At 54.1% G+C, this 25894-nt stretch overlaps 10 protein-coding genes across 10 annotated transcripts; 3 read left to right on the plus strand and 7 right to left on the minus strand.

Moving 5' to 3' along the window:
• Positions 1-316: 316 nt before the first annotated feature.
• On the minus strand, positions 317-847 carry LAESUDRAFT_617257 (uncharacterized protein; the record flags this gene model as incomplete). The annotated part of the gene is made up of 1 exon (XM_040903229.1): positions 317-847. A coding segment is annotated over one exon (531 nt), but the record flags the coding sequence as incomplete, so codon positions are not given.
• A 3686-nt stretch (positions 848-4533) lies between these two features.
• LAESUDRAFT_687714 (uncharacterized protein) lies at positions 4534-5830 on the minus strand. The gene is made up of 3 exons (XM_040905965.1): positions 5239-5830; positions 4902-5190; positions 4534-4832 (listed from the first exon to the last, which is right to left on the minus strand). Exons 1-3 carry the CDS (start codon positions 5785-5787, stop codon positions 4786-4788), a joined length of 885 nt encoding a protein of 294 aa, XP_040758424.1. The 5' UTR covers positions 5788-5830; the 3' UTR covers positions 4534-4785.
• A 1422-nt stretch (positions 5831-7252) lies between these two features.
• LAESUDRAFT_764365 (cytochrome P450) lies at positions 7253-9465 on the plus strand (the record flags this gene model as incomplete). Its single annotated transcript, XM_040913429.1, has 13 exons — positions 7253-7594; positions 7654-7697; positions 7755-7836; positions 7889-7959; positions 8021-8035; positions 8096-8391; positions 8451-8509; positions 8565-8604; positions 8666-8676; positions 8732-8911; positions 8968-9019; positions 9053-9261; positions 9313-9465. The coding sequence occupies 13 exons, from the start codon at positions 7253-7255 to the stop codon at positions 9463-9465; spliced, it is 1554 nt and encodes a 517-aa protein (XP_040758425.1).
• Positions 9466-10652: 1187 nt separating this feature from the next.
• On the plus strand, positions 10653-12989 carry LAESUDRAFT_708494 (uncharacterized protein). The gene is made up of 3 exons (XM_040906689.1): positions 10653-11798; positions 11848-11988; positions 12047-12989. The coding sequence occupies exons 1-3, from the start codon at positions 11022-11024 to the stop codon at positions 12728-12730; spliced, it is 1602 nt and encodes a 533-aa protein (XP_040758426.1). The 5' UTR covers positions 10653-11021; the 3' UTR covers positions 12731-12989.
• Positions 12990-13110: 121 nt separating this feature from the next.
• LAESUDRAFT_528824 (uncharacterized protein) lies at positions 13111-15817 on the minus strand. The gene is made up of 2 exons (XM_040902825.1): positions 15797-15817; positions 13111-15493 (listed from the first exon to the last, which is right to left on the minus strand). The coding sequence occupies exon 2, from the start codon at positions 15397-15399 to the stop codon at positions 13492-13494; it is 1908 nt and encodes a 635-aa protein (XP_040758427.1). The 5' UTR covers positions 15400-15493; positions 15797-15817; the 3' UTR covers positions 13111-13491.
• A 508-nt stretch (positions 15818-16325) lies between these two features.
• LAESUDRAFT_528771 (uncharacterized protein) lies at positions 16326-17114 on the minus strand. The gene has a single exon (XM_040902824.1). The coding sequence runs from the start codon at positions 17027-17029 to the stop codon at positions 16577-16579; it is 453 nt and encodes a 150-aa protein (XP_040758428.1). The 5' UTR covers positions 17030-17114; the 3' UTR covers positions 16326-16576.
• A 147-nt stretch (positions 17115-17261) lies between these two features.
• Positions 17262-18515, minus strand: LAESUDRAFT_665490 (inosine guanosine and; the record flags this gene model as incomplete). Its single annotated transcript, XM_040905195.1, has 6 exons — positions 17262-17390; positions 17452-17855; positions 17923-17970; positions 18045-18129; positions 18183-18262; positions 18335-18515. The coding sequence occupies 6 exons, from the start codon at positions 18513-18515 to the stop codon at positions 17262-17264; spliced, it is 927 nt and encodes a 308-aa protein (XP_040758429.1).
• Positions 18516-18947: 432 nt separating this feature from the next.
• LAESUDRAFT_731995 (uncharacterized protein) lies at positions 18948-20122 on the plus strand. Its single transcript, XM_040910149.1, has 3 exons — positions 18948-18973; positions 19026-19524; positions 19574-20122. The coding sequence occupies exons 2-3, from the start codon at positions 19324-19326 to the stop codon at positions 19844-19846; spliced, it is 474 nt and encodes a 157-aa protein (XP_040758430.1). The 5' UTR covers positions 18948-18973; positions 19026-19323; the 3' UTR covers positions 19847-20122.
• LAESUDRAFT_800851 (uncharacterized protein) lies at positions 19910-20566 on the minus strand (the record flags this gene model as incomplete). The annotated part of the gene is made up of 2 exons (XM_040913998.1): positions 19910-20076; positions 20131-20566. A coding segment is annotated over one exon (264 nt), but the record flags the coding sequence as incomplete, so codon positions are not given.
• A 1025-nt stretch (positions 20567-21591) lies between these two features.
• On the minus strand, positions 21592-25689 carry LAESUDRAFT_665482 (Pkinase-domain-containing protein; the record flags this gene model as incomplete). Its single annotated transcript, XM_040905194.1, has 11 exons — positions 21592-21746; positions 24009-24224; positions 24278-24355; positions 24406-24468; positions 24525-24552; positions 24607-24738; positions 24796-24859; positions 24911-24999; positions 25074-25151; positions 25473-25601; positions 25660-25689. The coding sequence occupies 11 exons, from the start codon at positions 25687-25689 to the stop codon at positions 21592-21594; spliced, it is 1062 nt and encodes a 353-aa protein (XP_040758432.1).
• Between the last annotated feature and the right edge of the window lie 205 nt (positions 25690-25894).

The raw sequence follows: 25894 nt of genomic DNA on the forward strand, positions 1-25894 counted from the left end.
CTAGAGAGACTTTAGTCAGAAGAAATGCTTGCATGAAACTAGAGCGCACACCTGCAGTAGACACCTCTGTACCCGTCTGTAGTGCTGAGGACGGAAGATCGCATCGCAGTTCTGAGAGCGAGCCAGAGGCAGCATCCAACACTCGCTGCCCGTCCCATTTGTATGGTGACTCATCCTTATCGAGGTCTGTAAGGTACAGTTTCTCCAAGTGACTCAAGATGCCAGGATAAGCAAGGAAGTCGATGAGTTTCCCAGCTTTCTGGAGATCTCCTGTGAGTTTCAAGTAGCGGATGTTGACGCGATCACGATATGGACCAAATGTATCGCGGTGGAAGTGGTCATGTGTGAATCGCAGGCTTAAGCATTCGAGCTTGACGAGGTGTGGCAGTGCGCATACGAAGCGCCCAAAGACAGTGATTGATGGGAATGTGACCCAGTAGAGCTGGAGGCAAGTGACAGAGAAGCCAGAGAGATGCAGGAAGACGTCGCGGTGCATCGTCCACGGCTTCCACTCTGAAGACCAGATTGTGAGCTTCTCCAAGCGGGGCAGCTTGCGAGCGAGCAGAATCGCCGCCAGCGACAGGCTTGACGGAGCTGAGGTCTCTATCCGCCAATCGCGCCATATGTCCATATAGTGCGCCCGCTCTGACAGCTCGGGCGTCTGCTTCAGCGCCTTCACATATGCCTTCACACCCTTAACATTCCTGATCGTGATCTGCCTGTGCAAGTGAAAGCGACTCAGAGGGTACCATGCTCGGCAGACGCGGTTGCACTCCTGCAAAGCACCCTGATCGTCCCACAGATGGTCAATCACGTTCTCCCACACCTCGATCGGAAGCTGCGGGAGAGGTCCCGTCGCGACTGGTTCCACCTCGGGCTCTACCGCCGGTTGCGCCTCGAATTCCCAGTCGGATTCCAGCTCGGGTTCCAGCTCAGATTCTACCTCGGATGAGGCCGCACGGTCCGCCTTATCCCTCCCATTGATCTAACGCAGTGAGCACGTAAATGGATAGGAACGTATACATGGGATTTGCCCGCTTACGGTTCCTGCAAGCTGTTGTGAATTGAAGATTTTCCATCTTTTCGTCCCGTCCGCGAGACGTTTCAGCTTCCATTCGAAGGAGTCCGTCATTGGAGTAAACAGATGCGGAGGATGGTCACAGGTGTGAGTTTCCAAGCCGGCTCTTTGCAATATATGTATACGTCTCATCGCATGCAACGTGGTTTGCGGTTCTGTATATCATATCTTCTACATACCCCCCACATGACCGCGTGCATCGCCTTGCAATGCAAGCACTACACAGCCGTGTTGGAATCACGCAGCCATTCAATCGGGGTGCTATCTGCGGGTGCTGTACGCACGCCGTCTGTTCATTGATCATGCACAGCCCAACGGTATGATTGGCGGTTGACGAAGCAGAACCAGGTTTACCTGGGCGGCTTCAGACACGGGCAACAGGTGAGGCGTAATGTGCGTAGCGCGAACAGTTCATTGTTTCAAAGTCAGTATGTGTGTCCCTAGGTGCGTGCTTATGGCCCACGCACATTACAACGCACAGAGTCAGGATCGTATGTGCCTTGCAGATGGATGAACATCCGGGAGGCTCATCTAAACTCCCATATACAGCGCCCGACTAGAGGTCTCTTCGTATACTTCAGGCTCTGCGGATATTGCTGCATCATTTAAAAATTCAGGGCACTTCTGGGAATGGAACGACCAGTATTCTGCATAGCATCATAGATACGCTGCGCCTCAACGAACATCGCAGCTGTCAGCACTGCTACGGGACGGAGTGAGGGCAAAGGGGATGGCTGGAGAAGCTTCGGGGCGCCGCGCTTCGTCACGTACACTTCTTATCAGAATATGATATCCGATTGATAACATCAAACCACACATACCTCAACGTTTCGTCAAGTGGACCACATCGCTGCACTGGTGCAGACACCACGAGTGCGGCCATGAGGTTGCCTACCCGTCATCGCCGCTGAGGCTATGCCACCACAATGAGGCTGTCAATAGCAGTACCGCAATATGCACAGGGCGCACGCACACAGGTTCGAAAGATGCAGAAGGAAAACGCAAGGACGTCGTGGTCCTCGAATACCTAGGAGCTGCGCCACGTCATTCCTGCAGTCACAGCCCACGGTTGAAATGGAAGCGTTCGCTGACGCACCGCATTCGACCCACGTCCGCGGCGCGAGGAGCGTCTGCTGGACAAGACAGGCGCTGACAATTCACGCAGCGGTAGTCGAGTCGACAAAGCGGCCGATTCCTCGAGCTTCCAGCCAGGAAACCTTCGAGATGGTGCCGGTGCGAAGCAGGACAGGAACATGCGCGATGGTGAATCGGCCGCAATGGAGAAGACGAGGAACGATGACGCTCACGATCACTCAGATTTTACGCGTGCATGTGGGGATGTTGTACATCGCGCCCTTCGTCTGCTTACAAGTGCAGCGCCTGCAAGCGAGAATCGGGTCTTGTTGATATAGATGTTGAGGCGTGAGGCCATACTAGCTGACTCGCAATAACAACATCGCAGCTTGATGGAATGGATACACGCAAGGCCGCGAGAAGCAGGTGGGTGACACCAAGCTGTCAAGGTGTCCGCATAGAATCTGCGCTCCACATCGGCCCGTATACTGCCCATACTTGGTCTGCTGATGCACCAGATAAATTCCACATCTGATTTGAGGGACCTGTGAAGGCTGACAGCCATCTGCGATGCTAACCGTCCAGGCGGTGACAGTCAACAAGGTGGTCATTCGCTCGAGCTGTCAGCCAGAGACCGGATGGTCATGCTGCACATTCGCAGAGGCGGATCACTAACAAATCGTAGTGGACGAAAATTGGAGTGAAGTGGACGAAAAATCAGGACGTACTTTTGGACGAATCGTCCATCTATTCACATTGCAGGCGCGCATGGATCTTATGCCTAGCATGGTTGCATGGATTTTAGGGCTCTACTACGAGTGTGTTGTCCGGAAGCGAGGACTATGGAGAATGTTGAGATTGCACGGCTTTGTCGTGCAGAGTCGATCAATTAATGCGCCCAAACATGCCAGTGCAGGTGGCACGATCGGCATCAGGTTGATGGCATCAGCCCGTACCACTGAGATTCGTGCTCAGCGAGCGTTCCATGGCCACCATGTCTGCATTGAACGCCACCAGTCGCCTTTGACGAGGCATGCTTCGTGCTTTTCGTCTTCCTCATTTCGACGATTCATAGCTAATTGTTTGTGGACACTCGATTAGTCATGAATGTGGTGAATTTCGAAATCTTCGCCCCACTCTGCCATGTGCACTCTCAGAAAGTACTTTCAGCTCGCGCCGCTAGATCAACCGATTTTTCGCATACAAACGACGAGAACCTCGCTATGTTCAGTTCTCGTGCACTGATACTGGCCACTGCAATCACGCAAGATGTCAATGCGTTCGCTGTCATCCTGCCCGGAACCGCTCCCGTGCTGGCCGCAAAAACGCGCCTGTCTGTGCTCGAACCGCACAGTACCGAGATGCTGAGCTATCACAAATGAAGGATGAGAAGCATGCTGTAGCTTGAGGTGTTTGTGCATCACGCCGAAGCTTGAAAGGCGTTCGTGTGGTATCTGGCTGTCGCAGCACGGAAGGGCAGCAGGTGAGCGTTTTCGTGAGAAGGGTAATTTAGGATGGGGATATTCGTGGTGCGTGCTGGATCATGTCGATGGTGGGCTTCTGCAACCTGTCTCGTTCATTAGTCGATTTTATGGGCCGTCTTGTAGCATTTTCCTTCATGCCAGAGAATTTCGACGCGCAATCTTGAGCGACTATGATGTAACTGACCAAGGACAGCCACATCATACGGCGTCCCCGAGTCGACGCCAAAGCATCGGGGAGGCGTCGACCTCGCACTGGGCGTAGTTAGTCCATTCCACGACTTTTGGGTCCACGCCTCCGCGAGAATCCCGTCGGACGAGAATAGCTTCGTGAAGTTGACAACGTCGCCTGCCGCATGGTTCAAGATAGTAGCAGGGAACTGCGCCTGCGCCACCACCGACCCAAACGTCATAGCAAGTCCACGGAGCGCTGTGAGCCGGGCTTGGGAGGACGTCGCGCAAGGCACCGGGGGATCGATACCGCGAGGCCAACTCTCGGCGTGCAATTAGCAACACCATCTTTATACAGAGCCGTGCCGGTGCGAGAGATAAGCAACACCGTGAGTGAACGTATTCAAGGTACCGATTGGCTTCGCACCTCTTGGTAGTCTCTATCGAGCCGATATATGTGCATTAGCCTCCGCAAGGTAGAATGTGATAAGATGGCTGAAAGCCATAAGGCTATTGGAGTATCACCCGCTCAGGGACGTCTCGGACATGAGAATGCGTTCTGATACGATCGTCGGTGCAGGATACGCAACATATTTCGGAGATAACCATCCTCATCCATGATGATTGCTTTGACGAACGGAGCTCGTGGCAGTAAATTTGACAAGCTCGACTGGGAAATCAGAGAGACAGCGTGTATGCGATACAGCTACGATGAAAGAGATGCATTGCGTGAGATCAATTATACTGCGATAAGTAAGTGGTATCCTATCAATACAATCAGAATACAACATCTAACAAGTTTGCGCCTCGGGCTGGATGTAGGGACCGAGGTGAGGAGGTGGCATCGAGGCGGTGAAGCAAGCAAGCGTCATGCATCTGCATCAGCTACGGGGTTCGCGAGACAGCGACGAAAACGATGGCGGGTGGGTATGGGCGACGTTGTCTGCCTCGGACTCAGGCAGCGGTGGTGGTCATTTCTGCCTATGCTCGACCGAGCATCGAGCGTCTCATTCGCTTAGCAGGCAGGTCTGCGCAATCCGGAAGGAAAGTCAACGTCCCAAGAAAGGACATGATCTTGCTTCGAGCAATCGACTTGCCTCGTATGCTCGTATGACAAGAACTGATGGCTTCTGGAGAGTATAAATCTTGTATTCCTACAACACCTTTGAACCCTTCGCAGCAACGAAGTATGGCCTGCCTATTGTCAAGAGGCTTCATTCCCTCGCTGTAGCGGCGGTTAGGCCTGGAGAGAGTAGGGACATGCGCGGAAACGATGGTCGTTTCTGTTGGATATGTGCCGTGGTGCATGTCGCGCACGAGGGACTCGGTGACGGGAATTTTGTAGAAGGTGGGTGTTGTGCCAACTAGGACAATTCCCGGCATGATCTGGGCAACAGCTATTAAAGCACATCTAGAATATCATGAAAGACATACCTTGAATTCGACAGTCGCCTCTCCTGCCGACTGTCGCAAACGATTGTTATAGTCGAATGCGGCAATCACCTCGTAGATCAGCTGAGCTCGAGGCTCGCACAGGTCGTCCGGGGTAAAACGCTTATCCTCTTGGACGACGAGAAGGATGTCGTTATGCAGGCGATCGACGAGGCAGACGTCCGTCTTCGCGTGTCTCCACTCTCCACAGATGAAGAGTGGAATATCCTTTCGAGTGCGAGCGACTCTGTGGCGTTTCGCGTAGCCGAGTTGTCTGAACAGCTGGACGGCGAAGTCGACGACAGCGGAATCCTCGGCTGATCTGGGTTTCATAGCGAGATCCAGGAGATTGATGAGCTCCGCGTTGTTATCATGTACCATGTCTTCCGCCTCCTGCGTAGTCAGGATCTCCTCATCGACTGCGGGCAGGGGCAGGTTGTCGGTTCCGAAGAATGTTGCCGCATCTTCAAATCGTATCTGGATGTTATAGGCGTCGAGGTCATTATCAGTCCAGTCACTCCCGGACTTCGCAGAGCGAACGAGATTGGCCATTAACGAGAGTTGGTCGAGGGTTGGTTTCGGCGAGATGGTGGCTGTGAAAAGAAAGGAGTGGACGCGCCCTGTTCGGAAACTTATTTACGCTACGTCAGTAGCGGGTCCTTATCGCCGTGAAGGCTCTAACACGATCGGCATCAATTTGACGGCATCAACCCGTGCTACTATTGTCACAATATGAATTTCTCGTTTGTTTTTCCCTCATTTCCTCACTGATTTCCGATTAAGGGTCGAACATGGAGACCCTCCAACGCCCCAAAGGCATAAAACATGTTGTTGAAGGTCTGGATAATTGGATTCATCTCGTATTGCCGGACTTCGTGCGGCTTCGCCAGAGCATGTTATCTATCATTATTTGCAGCTCAATGCTCATCAAGATTTTCACCTATGCTTCCGATAAACTAAATATCAAACTGCACCGGTAGAGTCGATTGTATAGCCCTATGTGGCATACAGATGTTGATAGTTTTTATGTCGAAGAAAGAAAAGGGTCGCTCAAGGGGACATGATTTGTCTTGTCCGCGATCGCGCGCCCTCGGATGTGTCGACTGCACTTTTCACTTCTGCGACGCGTTACACGATTCTCTTACTAGAATTCTGCTCAATCTCTCTGCACCAAATACTGAACACATCATGCTCCTACATGGGCTGGAAGAAATCATCCGCTTTTCCCCATGGGACAATACGGACAATATTCTCGGTCGAGGACCCAGCCCAACCTGGCACTCTACAAGAACAGACCGGTGAGTAATCAGTACCTTGTATTGATAAGTATTCAACAATCGAAGAGGGCCCGAGTAACTATGTGGCTCAGGTACGTCGTACGACACCCTCGTTCGTAAGGCACGTCTGTTATCGCATCCGGGTGTCGCCTGGTAGCGTCTGACGACGAGGATGCGAGTGAGCTGACATTCCCTTGCCCATATCAGCTCAGATACCTCTCTCAACTGACTTCTCCCAACGCGTTTAGTCGGCTTAGAAACATATAACAGACGAGACGCCCTGGTAGCAGGAGCCGACGAGTCGTTGATGTCAACCTTCAGAGACAGATTTTCCGTATCAATCTGGAAGGGCATAGCTTCCTCATACGAGTGCTGTCCACCGGGCGCACATTTAAGCTCAAGCCTGACTCTACATGCATACGTCTCCGGACACTTACCTCAGGTGTCGTGGTCGGCTGACTCTTCGGAAGAATGTACGCAGAGTTCGTTCATGCACGTCAAACAAGGCCACCTGCTGGTAAGTGACAATTGCTATTGTTATCTCACATCATCAGCTTGCATCTCCATAGTGGCGCCAGTTATTTGTTTTAACGGCGCCTTACGTGTCACGAGAATTGCTCGAACCCGGCTGAAAGCTGACGGGATCCGTCTTCATCACAGGTATTTAAATACGCTGCAATGCCTTGCTGGTACACGCTCTCCTCTCAGAAACTCGTGAATATCCGAATATCCGAAACCTGATGGTCTCTGCCGCTATCCGCCTTCTCGTCGGCCTGAGCGGACTGTTTTTCTCCTACGTGCTCATCCACCACTTGCGCCGGCGTGCACGTACCACGCCTCTTGTTGGCCCGCCCAGCACGAACTTCTTGCTGGGCCTTGGCAGATTGGTGTCCAAATCGCCCGACCCAAGCCTTCTGTACGAGCAGTGGGCGGAGAAATACGGCCCCGTCTACAATGTGCCGGCCGCGCTGAACATATCGCGCGTCATCCTTTGCGACCCCAGGGCAGTCAATTTTGTGTTCGCCCGCGGTACCTACGGCTTCGTTAAACCAAGGGTGGACAGAGTAGCTATTGAGCTCACTGTCAGTGGCCAATTCGCATCGTTTATTTCATGATGAATCTACATGCATAAGAATGGCAGGTTGGCCGCGGCATCATGCACGCAGATTGCGATGAGCACAAAAGGTGACGAGACAAATCAGACGGTCCTACGATGAAAGTTGATCTTTTTGTGCATGTCAGGCAAAGGAAGGGGCTCATCCCCGCATTCGCCAATGCCTCAATTCGCAACCTGACTCCGGTGTTCTACGATGCCGCCTACCAGGTTTGTAAGCGAGGACGGTACTCATCATCCTAACATTGACGACTGCACGCAGGTGAAAAATGCTTGGGATGGAATAATCGAGGCTCAATCTGGCGGCTCGGCAGTCATTGAGGTGCAAACCTGGTGTGCACGCTCACATTTTTTTAACGTCTGCAATGAACTTCATAGACCTTCTTTCCTGCAGGATGAACAGGATCTCGTGAGCTTTTTTTGTTTCATTTGTAATGATACTGACCTCAAGTGACATGGCTGCGACTAGACTAGATACGCTCGGCATCGCAGGCTTCACGCACGACTTCGGCACCCTGAAGGGCAAGCATTCCTCCATCGCCGAGTGCTTTGATGCATTAACTGGTGCTCGGACTGATTTTGACCTGTTAATGGCAATGGTCGGACTTGCCTTCCCGACGATCGTAAGGGTGCCCTCACCACTCCTCCGGCTCTTCAAGAAGCTGGATGCGACGATCGAGGAGATCGCCACCAGATTACTGGACAGCTCGCGGAAGGAGAAAGTCGGGGGCGCAGCGGAGGACAAGAGTATAGTCGGATTATTACGTACGTGCTGTCGGAGTCGATTGACGCGAGTATTGATGAATCGGCGCGGCGCTGAGCAGTCAAGTCGGAGAGCAGCAAATCGGCTCTGCGAATGTCTCAAGAGGAAATAGTTTCACAGGTCAGTTTTCTGACCCTACTCGAACTATACACTAATCAGTATGATGCCGCGACAGATGAAAGTTTTGATATTCGCCGGTTATGTGACATCATCCAGTGAGCAATCGACGCTCTGTTAAACTCGAATGAGATGCTCACAGTGCCTCGACTTGTCCAGTCATGCTAACCGTATGACTTTCTATCAAAGATATCCTGCTAGCCTGACATGCCGCGATATTTGCAGTGGTGCCTGATCGAGCTCAGCAAGAAAACTGAAGTACAACAAAAGCTCCGCGACGAGCTCGCACAATACACAAGTGCCGATCCGACATGGGAGCAGCTAACACATGCACTTCCCTATCTCGACGCCGTAGTCCAAGAAACGGTTCGCTTGCACCCGCAAGTCAAGGAGCATACTGCCGTTGTACGCCTCCAATTACTACATCCGCACGATCCCGTCTCTTACACTGCGCTTGAAAGGCCACCGAAGACACTATTATACCTCTCTCCGCCCCCATGAGGACGGCCTCCGGTGCGTGCGTTGACAGCATCTCCATCTGCGCAGGCCAAGTCGTCACAATCCCGATCCACTACATGAACATGGCCGGCGTACTGTGGGGATCCGACGCAAGGGAATTCCGGCCGGAGCGTTGGGTTGAGGCAGGCGGGATCCCGCCCCGCGCACAGGAGATTCAGGGTCATCGGCACGTACTGACGTTCATCGATGGCCCGCGCATGTGTCTCGGGCGAGGGTTCGCGTTTGCTCAAATGAAGGTGCGTAGATGTTCGCTGTCGATTGAGGACGATCTGATGGATACTTGGCAGGCTGTGCTGAGCGTGCTGATCAAAAACTTTGCGTTTGAGTTGAGGGATGGGTGGGAGACGAGGATCGAGGTCATCCTGGGAGTGAATGAGCGACCGCGGGTTGCAGGGGAGGAGGGCGTGAGGGTCCCTTTGCGTGTTCGCCGGCTGGAATGAGTTCGCTGCAAAAGCTACCGGGAAAAAAGTTCATTTTGTACTGCTGTAAAGTACTGTTGTGCCGCTACTCTCGGCCACGTCACAATCCGTCTTGAGGCATCCGCAAATGTTGCGGACAATTGAATGAGGCGATAAATACCATGGCGCGAAACAAATTACCGGGACTCACCTTTGATCTGATGGTGCTCACCAGGATCCGTTAATGTAGGTTGAGCTGACGCACAATGCCTCTCGTCGCCCATGGAGGGATCTTGCAGTATCACCGCCCGTCCGCGTGTCAGGCACAGCACGTCAATGCACCACTTATTTCGGAGTGAGAGTGTCCCCTTCAGCCTCCGAAGCCGCACATCGCCGGACTTGAAGCTTGTCTATTCCTTGATCTTGTTGGGAGAGGGTTCATACATTTTCTTCGTCAATGGAAACCGTTAGAAAGCCCTATCACTGTTGTATCGGAGCATTTATCAGTGTAGTTGCGCATTCATACGCAGTCGGTCATCCCGGATGGAAATATCCGATGAGTAGAGCCCGTTCGGAACGTGTCGTTGAGAATTGGCCGCCAGAGGCGTCTGTGGGTTGAAGTGAGTGAATGGCCGTAGCGTGATGAGAAAATTCGGCACTGTCTAGCGACATATGCATTCTCCCAACATGCGCTCACACATTATCTCTCACGAGCGTCCAGCATCAACCTCAAGAATGCATAGGCCTTTTTCCTGATGTGTGTAGCTCCTGCAAGGAGCTAGGCTCATGATTCAGCCTTCGTAGAGGGAAACAGTCTTTTCTATACTCACTCTCGGCGTGATACGCGTATGGTTAAGCTTGACGTCGTTTTCGGCGCTCCGTCTTAGCCGTGAGGTCACTTTAATGTCGTGTCTGTCGATACATCAATTGCCATTAGAAGCGCATGGATGAAACATGTTAAATTGCTTAGCATCAGACGGGACGGGATGCAAATCATCAGATGGAATGATGAACATTTTGGAGGTACTAACGCCGCTGATCATCGGAGGGTTCCTGTACGTCAGCCTTCGGTTCCATCAAGAAGAATGTGTTTTTTTTCTATCTGAGGACTGTGTTCTGCCGCGGGCCGCCGGTAGACTTCCTCCCGCCACAGCTCCTGGAATGGCAACCGTTACGTAAGCTACCTCACGACTTTCACTCCTGAATCCTCTCACCCACTCTCACTTGCCCTCACCCATCTACTCCTTGATCTATCTGCAATGCGGACTTGATTTCGACGAGCTGCGTGTTCAGTCTTGTGCCAGTTCGCCAGCCTGAGAGCCAGCGCAGGACCGGGTCCAATCGCTCGCACACATCTCCCGCGGAAGCGTCAGAATTCTGAACCCTCTTGCCCCATTCTTCAGCGCTCAAGCCTCTACGTGATACTTCCCAGGCGCATACTCGCCGGCAGCATTCCTGTGCGAGTAGATATCTGACACGCAGATTGTCTGGTCTGACGAAGTCCGGCGCTTGTTTCACCCCATCACTTTGCACGGCCATTTGGGCGGCATGCCTCTCTTTCCTTCGGTATATGATCCTCTCCTAATAGTCCACCAGCTATGCCTCCCGACGCTCTAGCTATGAAGTTCCCATCCACCGATCCCAGCGCGGCGTCCATCTCCAGCGGCAGCGTATCGATTATATCCGACCAGCAGCAACAGCATGCTCTCACACACGGCTTGCGCTCGCAATTCGGCCAGCTTCTCCCCCGGCATGCTCTCTTTCACGCCCATGTGACCATCGAGCAGCTCTCCAATGTACCACTTATGCGCGGGGAATTTGCTGTACGCTGGAAGTTCAAGCACGTCCAGTCGCGCTCCCGGCTACTGTCCAAAATGAAGAAAGGCAGTAGCAGCCACGGATTCAGGGGCAAGGGCAAGGGGCGTGCGGACAATCTCGGTCTCGCGATCGAAGTCACGCCTGCAGAGGGAGACCATGCAGGTCATGGAGGGGCAGGAACCAATGACGCAGACACTGACGGAGAGAGCAGTGCAGCCAACGAGGCAGGGACAGGCACCGAGGATGAAATGAATTCACCAGAGACACACAGAAATAGTTATGGCGATCTTCTTACCGCACACCCTCACACGCCAGGGACCGCCGTCCCACCTGCATCACCTGCGTCTACCCCCACCCCGCGCACACAGCCGATCCACAAGACGCCATCGAGCGAGTCGAACGAATCGTGCGCGGTCGCGCGAGGGGCGACGCCGTGGCGACCGCTGCAGAGCTACAATGTGAAGTGGGACCACAACGTGCGCGTGCTTGTCCAGATGCATGTGCATCGTGAGACGCGTGCGCTTCTCCCTAATGAGCTCAAGCTCATCGTGATGCAGGTATGTAGAAGTTCCTGATGACGCGGGATCTTCCTGATTCCTTGTTCAGAGAGTCATTCCTGGTGACCCGGACGCCCCACGCCAGCCCCGTCTCGGTGCTATCTATCTCAACCTTGCAGAGTACGCAGATGCGGGTCCAGTAACGCGGCGCTACCTCTTGAGGGAGAGCAAGACGAATGCGACGCTCAAGGTAAGCACGCGCTCTCTTTCCATGGTGTACAGATGACCGACATCATTTCCGTGAATAGCTCACCATTGAGCTCACTCACGCTGGCGGTACCACAGACTATCGCCCCCCGCCGCTGCACAAAAGCGAGATTCTCGCGTCCGTGACCGGCCTCCTTGAGCAGAACGACCGCCTCCGAACGAGCCTCGCGCGCGAGGTCGACGCGTACACATATCCCACCCCTTCCTCCCCTTCCTCCTCCCTACCCCCGGAAGGGTCCGCAGAGCACCCGTTCATGCGCGCGGACGGCACACCCGATGGCGAGCGTCTCGCATATGCGCATGGACTGCGCGATACGGAGGCCCTTATCGAGACGCTCTTCAATCCCGTCCCCGTCTCCACGCGGGCTACGGACCCGTCGCCATTCACGTACTATGCGCCCGTCCCTCAGTCACCTGCGCCCTCTGCGCCGGGCCTGGGCGAGCGCACCTGCTCGCGCTCGGGGTCGACGGATGCGTCGAGCGTGCTTTCGGTCGGCGCGTGCTCCGTACGCAGTATGTCGGTGAGCGGCGGGAGCGACGCGGGCCCGCGCGTCAGCGTGGAGAAACCTGCCGTGGAGAGTTCGCCAGAGATCCCGGTTGCGACGCTTGAGCATGGCGAGGACCACAGGACGTGGTGGCGAAAGATTCGTAGTCGCCCGGGCACGCCTGTTGGGAGGACGTACAAGCTCCCTTTGCCTCGACAAACCGAGGTCGCGAACGCATAGATCCTCTGTTTACATAACTTATCGTCTTCGTTTTCTCTTGTTCGTAATTGGGGTACGGACATCCTTATCCTTCGTCACCGTAGTTTCCGGTTTTCCCTGAGTCATTCCAGGCTAATGGTGCTCATGCCGTTCGTTCGCTCTTTACCTCGCTCATGGACATTTCTTCATCTCATACGCCCGCGCACAGTGCTCAATATGCACGTATCGTGCTAGTTGACTCAACAGCACTCATCCTTCCATACACATCGAACGCAAGTACTGATCACATATTGACGTGACTGAACGAATCTCATCGCAAACGCACGAAGTGTGAACGGAACCGAGTGATATTTCACATTGTAGTCATCAGCTGAGGTATACAAACAGTGCGGGCATCGAGCGCAAGGTATCTATGTACACAAAGGTAATGCGAGGGTCCGAGCGCGAACGGTGGAATGGACGCTGCAGAGATTAGGATATCTTGATAGTCTACTGATGGTGCACGATGTAATGGTAAATGTATTGGAAATGCAGATGAGATGTATGCTGAGCGGGAGCGTGAGGGGGGACGATGAAGTAGGAGGGTTTTACGCGAAAAGATGATGAAGCATGCCGAATGAGGACGATACGCGAGTGAGAAAGAGAATCCATGGCTGTAATGCATTGAATGTATGAAAACCTGACCAAGATCCGAGAGGGTTCGCTAACCAGCGCTCAGCCCTGAGTGTCCCGATACATCGTTAGCGTACACAGAGATAAAGAAAACAGCAGCCGCAAGAGGCTTAGCACGACACCTCTTCTCGGCTATCGATCCACCCGTCGTGTTCCGCACCCACAGTCCGCGCATATGGCGGCGGCAGGTCCATCGCGAGCGTGAACTCCGGACCCACGCGGACTCCGACTCCGACTCCGAGCTCGTGTTCGTCCTCGCCACCCCGCTCTGCGTGCTCGAACAGCTCGCACTTCGTCTGCGTCTCCAAAAGAGACTTGTTGAGCGGCTGGTAGAGCGGCGGGGTTGGTGTCATCGGACGCGTGGCGGTCATAGGCGGTGGCTGTGGTGGTACAAGCAGTTTAGGCGGGTCAGGGCAGAGCGGCAGGTCAACGTCCAGCGCACGCATCGGATGCATGCTGTGTGTCCGGGCACGCATCTGCGGACGCGTGAGCGGCGGGAGCAACCCGCTCTCGAGATCCCTCAGCGCCGCATCTGGCGCCAGAGAGAACGGCACGCTGTCCTCCTCGTCCTCGTCCTCCTCACTGACCGGGAACAATGTTGCAATGTTGTGATCTCCCGTGCTCACTTCCAGCAGAGTCGTGCAAAGGAGCTCGGGCGTGACCGACTCGCACCGGGCGAGCGGCGAGCTCCTGAATGGGAGAGCGAGCCCGATCCCCGATAGTGGTGCGCCGCCCATGTACACTCGGTTCGACCACGCCCGCCGCCGGCTCTTGACCTCCAGCACGGCCTGGAAATTGCGCTCGTCCTGCTCTGTGTCCGCGCGTGCGGCGTCCATGCGCACGAGCAACTGCCGCAGGCGCATGCACTGCGCATTGAGCGATTGGTACGTCGCCCAGTCTTCCGCTGTGAACTCGGCCGGCGAGGGTGAGCGGGGCATGCGCTGGGCGGTTGATCCCGTGTGCTTTGGCGGCGGTGGCGGGGCGAAGGGAGAATGCGAAGGAGAATCGACTGGGGTGTGGATTGAGGAGCCGTCGGTCTCCGTGCTCATGGATGGCGTGAGAGAACGTCGATCCACCTCATCGTCGCCGTCCTCCGTCGATGCGTCGCCTACGGAGACCAAAGTCTTGCCCGACAGGGCCGATGTCATCCTGGAAGGCGGCATGGGCCGCGTCAAGTCCAGGAAAACTCCTCCGGACTCTTGAACCAGCCACGCCATATGGTTCTCAGAGCGGCGCAACATACAGCGCGCCGCCCAATGCGCATATCCACCCGGTGTTATTCGAGCCTTCACTTCCGCGAGCACGAACCGCCGAAAAGCGTCCACCAGTCTCGAGCGTGCGCGAGCTTGCAGGACCATTGACAGTGGCCGCGAGAGCGTCTGAGCGAGAGGAGTCTTCTGAGAGGGCGGGAGGAAGTCAGCCGCAAGTTTCCAGCAGACGCGAGATGGTGACGAGGGTGGCGAGAAGGACGACCGGGATGGCGAGGGGGTAGTAGGAACGTCTTGCGGTGGCGTGCCTGATCCTAACTTGTTGAAGCTCGAGATCAATGACGAAAGCAACGATCGTTGCTTCTTGTGCTTCGCTGACTTCGTCAATACCGGCGGCGGCAGGGAGACATGCCGCTGCTTTGGTGTGGTCGCCTTCGGACTCGGCTGCGTTGCCGCACGTTCTTTGTCCTGCTCATTTCTGCTCTGGGCCAGGTCTGCGAGGACGTCCTCGAGTGCAGCAACGCATGCCGGCTGCCTGCGAAGCGACCACTGGAGCGTCGGACCGTTCGAGAAGGAGCACGAGACCGTCTGCGAGACCATGTCGAACACGAGCTCGTCGATGATTGCCGTGAGCCAACACGCTTTGTCGAGCGCGTGGGTTGCCGTGGGAAGGTCCAACTCGTCCATGTGTAGACAGTGCAGCTGTGCGGCCCAGTTGTTTGGCAGCGGGACGCGGTTGTACGGGTCCGTGAAGTTCACGGTGTGGTACACCCGCGGATGCGGGCCATCCGGGAGGAGGTAGATGAGCATGATGTTGAGGGACAGGAATTAAAGCAGGTCGTATTGATATATGCACGAGGTTGCACGTGGAACTAATTTTGCACCACGGTGTATAAGGAAGCGTCTGATGGGGACGGAGGTCAGCCGAAAGAACAGCAACGTTGACAGTAAAAATGCATGGCGAAGAGGCTATAGCCGAGTCCACAAGACTAGGCCTGGATGAAGTCACTTTGACTATCACTTTAGTGCCTTCAAATGCTTCTTTCGCAGTGAGCAGTGATCGATTACACGTAAACATGAGCAAGACATGCAGGGCGCTATTCGTGCTCCACATCGGCAGCCCCACAAGATGAGCCCAGAAAGCGGAGACGTACTCACCGCACCGATGCGCCGGGCCCTCGATAAGGATCACTTGAAGATTAATCACCTTAAAATTTCCTCCAAGTTCAGAGGACGGCCCTGTGTAAGCAAAGCGTCAGCATTCGAAAAGCGCTGCCATAATTTGCATATGCGGGCATCCAGGGTGCATATATGAGAGTGGTCATAGCCAAATGGACAGGATCATGCCATGTGTTTGCAAGGGGGTGCCTGCATGCCGAGCGCTCCGTCCGGAGCGCACGTCAAGAACATGTGCGCTGCCTGTGTACAGCGCAAGGGATCGTCGTGATGTGCATGCGAGCACTTAATAACAGTCTACTGAAGTGTTCGTTGGCGTAATCCCTCTACATCCAGCTAAATCCTGTCTAGAAAGCCTGTCGACACTCTCGGCATCGACTGAGGCCCACGGTGGACTCAACCACCGACCTTATTCCCAATCCCATCCTGCCAGCCAATCCGGGCCACAGCGTCCACCCTCAATCAGAAGACGAAGCAAGTAGGACTTACCAAGTTCTCTGAGCTACTCTGGAAGTGCAGGAGCAAAGGCCGTGGAAGAAGACGGAAACAAGACCCGCGAGGAAGAAATAAGAGGTCGGGGAACGAGAACGAATAATGACGTCTGCCGCTGATATGACTGGCCGCTGGCCTCGTGCAAGGGCCAAGTGCGTTGCTGACAACTCTTCGAGGGCAAGAGCAAGTCGGTTCAGAGTCCACCGGGGGGAAGAGAAAGCAGGAGGGGACGAAGCGGGCGGAACGAGCAGAAGGGCAAGCACATGGGCGGGGACTCGGTCAAGGCCAGAGGGCCTGCGTCGTTTTATTCGTTCTGCCGCTACGCGCCGGCTAGGGACGCATGGCGGTGGCTGCCCTGATGGTAGTGGCCCAATATGGAAGGAAGGGCCCTGTCCAATCTGCCTCCGCGCTTTAATCCGCTTTCTCTCATCTCTGCCTTTGAACTGCCGGTGGCCCCGGTGTCGCTCTCACGCCGCTCCGGATCAGACGCGCCTGTCAGCCTAGCTGCAATTTCGTCGGCGGCACGCGAGAGGAAGACACCCGGCCCACTCAAGGCGCACCTTTTGCTGCTCACATGTCTCACGGAGATTGCCTCCCAAGTAGGCTTGCGCCGGAAGCAGCACAGAGGATACCGACAGGCCGTCCCCATCAGCTTCCCCGGATGAGCGACGCGGCTCGGGTTGAGATCAGCTCCTGATGGGGCGTTGAATACATCGTCTCCGCCATAGATGACGCGGTGAGACACTATACCACAATGGCGATCGTCGCCCATTCGATCAGACAGCCCGACGATTCATCACCACCTCTTGGGCAGCGTCAGCATTTGCGTCATCTATGGATCTTTGTATCCCTTAATGCATGCCGGGCAATTGGTATCTAATGAGTAGTCTGCATGATTGTTAGATCTCCTGCGCAGAACCCAGGTCAGTTGAAGTTTGACGTTTACGAAATGACCAAGAGCAGATTCACCTCCTCCTCTAGCAAACGAGCTTGGCGCAGCGCTTCTAATTCAGTAACTCGACAATATGTGCGACAAGGCTTTTCATGACCTCTGCCTTCTGCTTACCCACGGAAAGCACTTCTTCATGAGATACCACCTGCGCAGGCGGCTGCTTCACCTTCTGCCCGGCCAGCTTTTCACACCAATTAGCCCCCTAACTGTCAACCGCAACTCGCAGCACGATGTTTACTCACCTCGGCCTTCACCTCCGCTTTGATGCTCCGGTAGGAATCCGGGATGATCACCGGGTTCGTGACCAGACTCAGCACGAGCACCTCCATACCCTCCTGGCGCGCCGCCAGCACCTCGGGCACGGTACTCATGCCCACCACATCCGCCCCTGCGGCGCGCAGGAAGCGCCCCTCCGCCGGAGTCTCATACGTCGGCCCAGACACCCACGCGTACGTGCCCTCATATATCGCAGAGTCCTCGAGCTGAAGCTCGTGGGCTGCCAGGAAGAGCAGACGGCGCAGCTTGGTGGAGTACGTGTCTGACAACGGCATGAATCGTGGGTGATCCGGGTCGACGAGGGGCCCGAATAGCGGATTGAGAGATCCGGTCATGTTTGGGATCGCCAAGTGGTCATGAATTGCGACGACTGCATGCATAGAAGCGCATGTATCAGCTCGCTGCCGTCGCACGCTATGACAAGACGCTATACCCACTAGTGCCCACCGGAAATTTTGGATTCAACGCGCCGGCGGCGTTCGTGACTGCAATCAACGGCGACAGCTCAACCACGGGTCCACGGACGTAGGAATGCTCGGCTGCCACACCGGTCACGCACTGATGACATTCTGCACGCCCAGCTTTGCGAACACCCGGATGGGGTATACGACCGTCGACAATTTGTGTCCTTCATATGTGTGGAACTGGCTGGGATCCATCAGCGGGCCCACTTGGAGCAGTCAATGGAACAATGCACCCGTCCGAGCATTGCTACGACCGGCACGCCTGCCCCTGGCCCGAGGAGTCCAAATGCCAGTGCACTCCGATGCCCAGACACTAATGCATTATAGTAAGCAATGATTGTGAGTAGCTCGGGCTCACGTAAGACGCGCTGAGGCATATGCTCACCAGTACTCTTTCCAAAGCCTTCCAGCTCAGAGTACGGCACCTCGACCACGTCTCGGAAGCTGGATGCCAGCGTCGATAGGCCAGATCCGCACACGATGCCAACGCGCGGCTTCAGCAGGTGTTCTGGGAGCATACGGGCCAGAACATCCAGGGTCGATGTGAACGGCTGGGACTCTGACATGCTTCGCTCTTTGATAGAAATGATGAGCACGGACGAGTGGGTAAAGATGAGGCTGTTCAATAAACGTTTACGATGCTTGCGAGTCCCGAGAGCAGGCCTGAGCAAGGTAGTCGAGGAGGATATAACGCCGGAATTTGCCGGGTACGTACATGGGTCACGTGCAGAAGACGCGTCGCGACGCAGCGAATGGGAGGCCAGCCCATTAGTGGCAATTAGGAGCCAGTTGTAGCGGGAATAAACACCGATAAACAGTGCGTGCCCTTCCAGGCGCATTTTTTGACTATCTTGATCTCTACAGAATCAAGGGGTATGTACATGGGGTATGTACAACGCTCTGACACTGGTGCTTCGATAGTGACAGTGTGAGGCTTCCTGCGTCAGTCAGCCCGCAATAGCCCTTGTGAACGCTATGCTTGCCTGCGCCTCCACGCCTGATCGGGTCATGGCGGGGAGTTACCGTACGTCCTGTTCCTTCTTCAGTCAGTGCACAATATCTCAGGTATGATATAGCTCAGGCCATGGTCTGAACTACAACACTCTCTGACACTGAGCTACTCGGACTTTTCAAGCGGTCAGAACTAGAAGTGTCGGACGACCACCTGAAGAACCCGTTAATCGACATTCGCGTCCGTCCCCGTTAATCGACATTCGCGTCCGTCTCATTGGCAGGGACACAGTCGTCAAGTATCCGTCCACACGTCGATCCGAGATTGATACTCTTCACCTTGTCAGGGCCGCCACTTCCATCCCCGTTCCAGCTCCCCGTCGGATGATCACGGGTGACCGCCCAGACTCACATTATTTCGTAATGGAGTTTGTCCCTGGTCGAACGCTGGATCAGTGTTGGTCTAGCCTCTCTTTATGGAGAAAGGTTAAAATTATTTGGACATTGAGAGGATATGTCAAGCAGCTTCGTCAAGTTCATTATCGGCCTGCAGAAGGGGAGCTTCGACCTGGACCCATCGGCGAGCAACCTCAAGAGTGCGAAGGATTGTGTTTCACTGATTATGTGTGTAGACCGAATCAGAATCTGACAAGATATTCATATGCTTCAATAGGGTGCCGGTCCATTTTCGAACTACGCCGAACTTGCCGAGTGGTTCTCGCACAAGCTTTCTGTAGCCCAGCGCATGAAAAAAGCGTCCATTTTGGCAAGACCATTTGATGCGTCCATGCCCTTAGTCCTGACACACCTCGATCTTGCCCCTCGCAACTTGCTCCTGGGCAACGATAATCGTCTCTGGGTATTGGACTGGGGCTTATCCGGATTTTATCCTAGATGGTTTGAGTACGCGGCAATGGTGTGGGATTGGGAGCAGCTTGGCGGGTGAGGGCGACTCGCGGCGCAGTGTGTTGCGGGGTGCTATGAGAGGCAACGGCGCTTCTTTTCTGATATCTCATGGTCCCTGATGACTGGTTTTCTCATGTGAATGAGAAAACAGTGAAGGACCGATATAGTCGATTCGTACACACAGCCTTGCCCAGCCCTTACGTAACAACATGTGGAAACGCCTGCAGAGACAAGAGGTTGTATCACTAAATTTCACTCTAACTAGGCGTCCTGGTTAATAATGACATGAGACCGAGGCTGAATTCTAATCGACAACGGACTTACTAGGATCTTCAGGCTATTCCCGCGGTCAACCGTAGAATTCGCCTTTGCGGACAGGCATCGGGATGCTGGCAGTACGGCTTTTGGCCTGCTCTTCGATCCAACCCAAAAACGCATCCGTCGAGCCTGCAACTACCATCCCTGCACCTTTCAACTTCTCTAACACCACAGTGCACTACCAACGGCATCCATTTCCATCCACATCATACTTGTATTTGTCGAGATTGTGTTTAATGATGAAGTCGATATACTGCTGCACGGACGTTCCCGGCGAAGGCGTGACGTCGAACTGAAGAGCAACCTTCGCTCTGGTCCTCGCGTACGGCTTGCTCACCACCATCAGGACACCCGTCCGCCCATCTCCACCCGGCACGATGTCGATTAATACCGATCGGTCTTCGATGTGTAGGTAGAAGCGCCAATGATGAACGTTTTGTCCGTGCTTGTAGATACAGCTGAAGTTCCGGTCACGACGATGTTGCTGACGGTCATTGGGCCGTCAACGGCAGCGACATAGCTTTTGAGAAAGACGGTGGACATGGCGGGCGCAGATATGAGAGGATTAGAAGGTGCGGGTGAAGGGTTACTGATTAGACACCCGTCATATGCTTATAAATGCATTTTGATAGACGCATCGGCTGCACGAAGGCAATTTCTCGGCAACGTTTCCCCGCAAGCTCCAACAGCCTGACGGTACTTGTGGTTCCACCCTAATCTGCAAAATGGTCGTACAGCCCGAGTTTCTCATTACAAACATGGGTAACATGTATATGATTTTTTTATGGCATATTTCACCCTGCGTATGACTTTGATAGATGAGTAGGTGTGTCTGCACAAGGGCAATCACTGTGGCCATGTGCTCAGTAGTGGCTGACTACTTCCGACCAAAGTCATTGGATAGATCTGCTCCGATCCTACTTCCAATTTTGGGTGATCAAAAGCCTTCAGATGACTCCCATTCATATCACCAAGAGTACGGATTTTTTTTTCAGCCGGCGTGTTCCAGATTGAGGAAACATTAATCAATCAGCTGTCGCGACAGGCATCAATTGCTGCTAGAAAGGCGATCACACATTCCAAAGTCCGAGTGGCCAATTGCAATCAAATTCGAGTTCCGGAAGTAATTGTTCGCGGAAAGAAAAACACGCTGCTTGGGCACTGTATAAGTACATGTACATTCGAAGGAAGTCGACTACCCGACTTGGAGGCAAACGTGGACAGGGACCCGCCCTGACAAATCCCAGTCATCTGGTCCATATCATACAATCCGATGTTACATCATTTATCAGCAGATCATGCATATGCCTTGCACCGCGCATTAGGCATGCTCGTCTCAATCCGTCGCTACACAGGAATAGGAGTGAGCCTCACTTGCGTGAAGGCATTTGCGAGCTCCGCAGTTGACACGTCGTCGAGATGGATGACGGAGCGATCCTGCAAGGACATGCAAGTCAGTAGGCAAGCCTAAAGAGCAAAGTATGAATGCGTAGACGTGCAACGCACCTTCTCGGACTCCTCCAGGAGCTCGCTCAAGTTCTGTCCGCCGACGTGCAGGCCATGCTGGTGCGCCAAAGTCGACATGCGTATTATCGCCACCATCGAGAACACGGCCTTGCGGACTGCGCAGCAAAGGCCCATCGTCAGCTCCACACCGGGACATGAGGTGAGCGCTGGAACGCACATGTCTTCCGCGCGTCGAAGTGCTTCTTGACGTGCGGCAGCAAGTCTGTCATGCCGCCATCTGGGAGTATACGGGCCAGAACGTCCAGGGTCGATGCGAAAGGCTGGGATTCTGACATGCTTCGCTCGTTGATGGGAATGATGAGTACGGATGAGTGAGTAAAGATGAGACGGTTCGACGTCGAGGCTATATACTAGACTCGAAAAGTGCCGCGTCGCCGCGGCGGGCCCCTTGCTCGGTGAGGTGCGACAACGTGTTTTCGTTTGGGAGGTGGGATGGGAACTCTACCATGTCAATATGGAAATTCACGAACCGAATGGATTTTTTACGGAACACGCGTATGCGCTACAATGAGCGGGATGAAAGATCCGCAAAGATCACCTATTGAACGACGGTACGGGCGTATTTCTTGCGACCGAATCCTCCTTGTTCCTTCCGCAAATGGACCTTAGATGCCGAGATAGGCTGATGCCAAGGAGGGACGACGACGTTGATCTGACGTGTACCCGCGAAGAAATTGTTATCTTCGCACCATCATTTCCGCCAATTACTTCGTGGATGACAGTGGCTTTGAGGAGGACGATCATGCCAAAAACACGTCGTTCATATTCCTTGGGGGAAGTCATCTTGCCTTTGATACCCATATGCAGGGGTGGGATGGCCTATATATTGGCCCGTGTCGATGAGCTTTTGAAGAGCTTCCTTACCTGTTTTGCAGTGATAAACAAGACAGGTAAAGAAGCTCTTCAAAAGCCCGCTCGATGCCGTGATGAACCATCACAGCATCGATGGCCAGTGATGAAGTGCGAACGGGCTGTCAACTATCAAATGCATGAGCGCGGAGTTGTCGTTTAGTGAGAACTTACAGTCCGAATAGTCATTGTTTCGGAGGTGGCCGTACGACTGTCACCGTCATCATCGTCGTCGTCGTCCTCAGCATAAGCTTGTTTGTTCTGTGCACGATCAACGGTAAGAAATGAGCGCAGGAATCAATACACCAACATACCTCATAGAGAGCGTGGCAGATTGGTGCACCGTGTTTGATAGCTACTCGAGGTGTTCGTGCTGCTCATCGAAGCACCTGGTGTCTTCCGGGAGTTCTGGATTTTCTTAAAGCCAGCGATGATATCGTCCCGAAGAGCGACCGCGCGTTCCGCGTTTCTCGTTGGTGCGATGATCCGTGCACGCGCCCTGGTGTTGTGGATCGGCTCGTTCCAGTTGTTCCACCCTCCGCATACATAGTATGTGTGCGGAGGTCACGGTTGGAACATACAGCCACGAGTTGGCCTCGTCCATCTTACCGAGAACAAGGTTGTGGTGGGAGAAAATGAAAGAAGGCATTTATAGAGAATAGAAGTGTACATGTAAATTCCTCGTTGAATGATCGTAGCAGTTTATACGGAGACTAGGTACAACGCCCTCGGAATTCGCCTGAACCGTACATGTGCCAGTGTGACGGACGCGTCGCGACGTAGCGAATGGGAGGCTAGCTCGTAATTATGTGAGTAATCTGGCAATTGAGCCCAATTGCAATCAAAGTCGAACGGAAGTAATTGTTCGCGGAAAGAAAATTACGTTGCTTGGGCACTGAATACATGTACGTTCGAAGGGAGTCGACTACCCGACTTCGAGGCAAGCGTGGACACCCCGCCCTGACAAATTCCAGTCATCTGGTCCATATCATACAATCCGATGCTACGCCAATTATCAGCGGATTATGCCTTGCACCGCGCGTTAGGTATCCTCGTCTCAATCCGTCGCTACCACAGGAACAGGAGCGAGCTTCACTTGCGCGAGGGCGTTTGCGAGTTCCCCATTGTCCGCGCGCGACCCAGCTTCCGACTCGGACGAGCTCATTGACACGTCGTCGAGATGGATGACGGAGTGATCCTGCGAACGCATGTAAATCAGTGGGCAGGTCTAGGGAGCGAACTCTCAAAGCATACCTCGTCCACGTGTTCCTACGCGAATGACACGATAAGCCTTCACAGTGGAGACGATATAGGTAGACGGGCGACGCACCTTCTCGGACTCCTCCAGAAGCTCCATCAAGTTCTGTCCGCCGACTTTCGAGCCATGCTGGTGCGCCAACGTCGACATGCGCTTCATCGCCATCATCGAGAACACGGCCTTGCGGACTGCGCAGCAAAGGCCCATCGTCAGCTCCACACCGGAACATAAGGCGAGCGCTGGAACGCACATGTCTTCCGCGCGTCGAAGTGCTTCTTGACGTGCGGCAGCAAGTCTGTCATGCCGCCGTCTGGATTCTCCGGGTCGGGCACGTAGTGCGGCTCTTTCGACGCGAGCCATCCGTGCTGCAGCGCCTCTTCTGCTGTAGGCCGCGAGCCGGGATCAATTGTCAGGCACGATGACACAAAGTCTTTCGCTGTCTCCGAGACGTTCGCCCAGTACTCTGCTGCAACAGCATCGGCATATGCAATCTCTTATACGACGTTGAGGGAAGCCCACCTGGCTCGAACTTGTAGTCACCCGCAAGAATCGCCTCCATTTCTTGCTGCTGCGTTTCACGGTCGAATGGGGTATAGCCTGGTCCGTGTATGAGTTTCCGAGTTGGCTCAGGATGGAGTATCGCTCACCGCAGAGTAGGAAGTAGGTGATGACACCCATTGCCCAGATATCGACGGGCTTGCCATGTCCAGCTGAGATAAAGTGTGAATGTTGTGCGTACACAAAGGGGACGGGAACGAATGCTCACTTTTCTTGAAGATCTCTGGAGCCATGTACTGGAGACATTCGGTCAGGACATCGATGCAAGTGATCAAGATAATCACACTCACTCCCGGCGTCCCACACACTTCAGTCAGAAGGTTGTCATCCATGATTCGGCTCAGACCGAAGTCTGCAATCATGACGTCCGCATCCTCAGCTTTCGTGCGGAAGATAAGGTTCTCCGGTTTAAGGTCTACCGGCTGCATGTCAGACGATGTGAACATTCACTAGCAACGATGTTACGTGCCTCGATGCACGATCTCACAGTCGTGGAGATACTTGACGGCTCCCAAGATTGTCCTGATCAGCTCCGCGGCATCGCTGTGAAGGTGTAATCAGACAATAGCTGGGGGATCATAACATGCCACGCACGCTTCGTAGTAGTTGCCTTTAGCACATATCCGGTCAAACAGCTCGCCTCCCGTGCAAAGGTCGAAGATAAGATAGAGGTTGTGCGCAGTCTGAAGAACGTTGGATGTACGATCAGTACCTGATAAGAGTTAACCCCTTCCCCTCCCCGCCCCCTGGAACATACCTCGAAGTAGTCGTGTAGTGTGACGATGTTCCGGTGGCCCTTGGAGATCTTCTTCAACACAGCGATCTCGTTGCGAACCTGGCAGTCTGGCTGATCAGTCACTGCGTCGCAAGATCGTGAAGATCATAGACATGAAGTGATCATGCAGCGCAGCAGCATGGATATTGCTGTTTCCATCCGTTACGATCAGGCTGCTTAACCAGCATCGCCGACCATACGGACAAAGGAGGATTATTCCTCCGTCAACCATGATCGCCCCGATATGCCTTCACGATCCTGATGTGCATGGATGTCTTCGTTCTGTTGAAAGCAGAGAGGTGGAATGGGGAGCAAGTGGACAGTAACGCCAGTGGCAAATGGCGCGTAGAGCAGACGGGGGGTCTGCAGAATTTTACTCACCATGTACTCCCGTCCCTCCATCAGCTTCTTGTTAATAACCTTGCATGCGTAGTATTTGCCCGTCTTGATGTGGACGGCTTCCTTGACAATCGCATATGTCCCGCTACCCAGTGTCTTCCCTGTCCGATACTGCAGGAGTCATCAGCCACAATCGCGCGGATTGGTGTTGGTGTTGTGTAGGTCTGACCTGGCATGGTACCGTTGCTGGCTGGACCATCTTGTTGGACTTCGTAGAGGTGACAGACTGTCTGCGCTGCTCGATAAACGACAGAGCAGAAGATAGAGCGACAGGAACGAGTAAGCGACGGGTATAGGGGACCGAACGCAGAGGCAGGGGTAAGATAAATATATGTGCGTTTCTCACATCAGTAAAACGCACCGCTTTGGCCCCGTTAGTAGCGTCGGGCTGTGCCGACGCACCC

The sequence above is a fragment of the Laetiporus sulphureus genome, assembly GCF_001632365.1.
Source record: "Laetiporus sulphureus 93-53 unplaced genomic scaffold LAESUscaffold_75, whole genome shotgun sequence".
In the NCBI taxonomy this organism is placed as follows: domain Eukaryota; kingdom Fungi; phylum Basidiomycota; class Agaricomycetes; order Polyporales; family Laetiporaceae; genus Laetiporus; species Laetiporus sulphureus.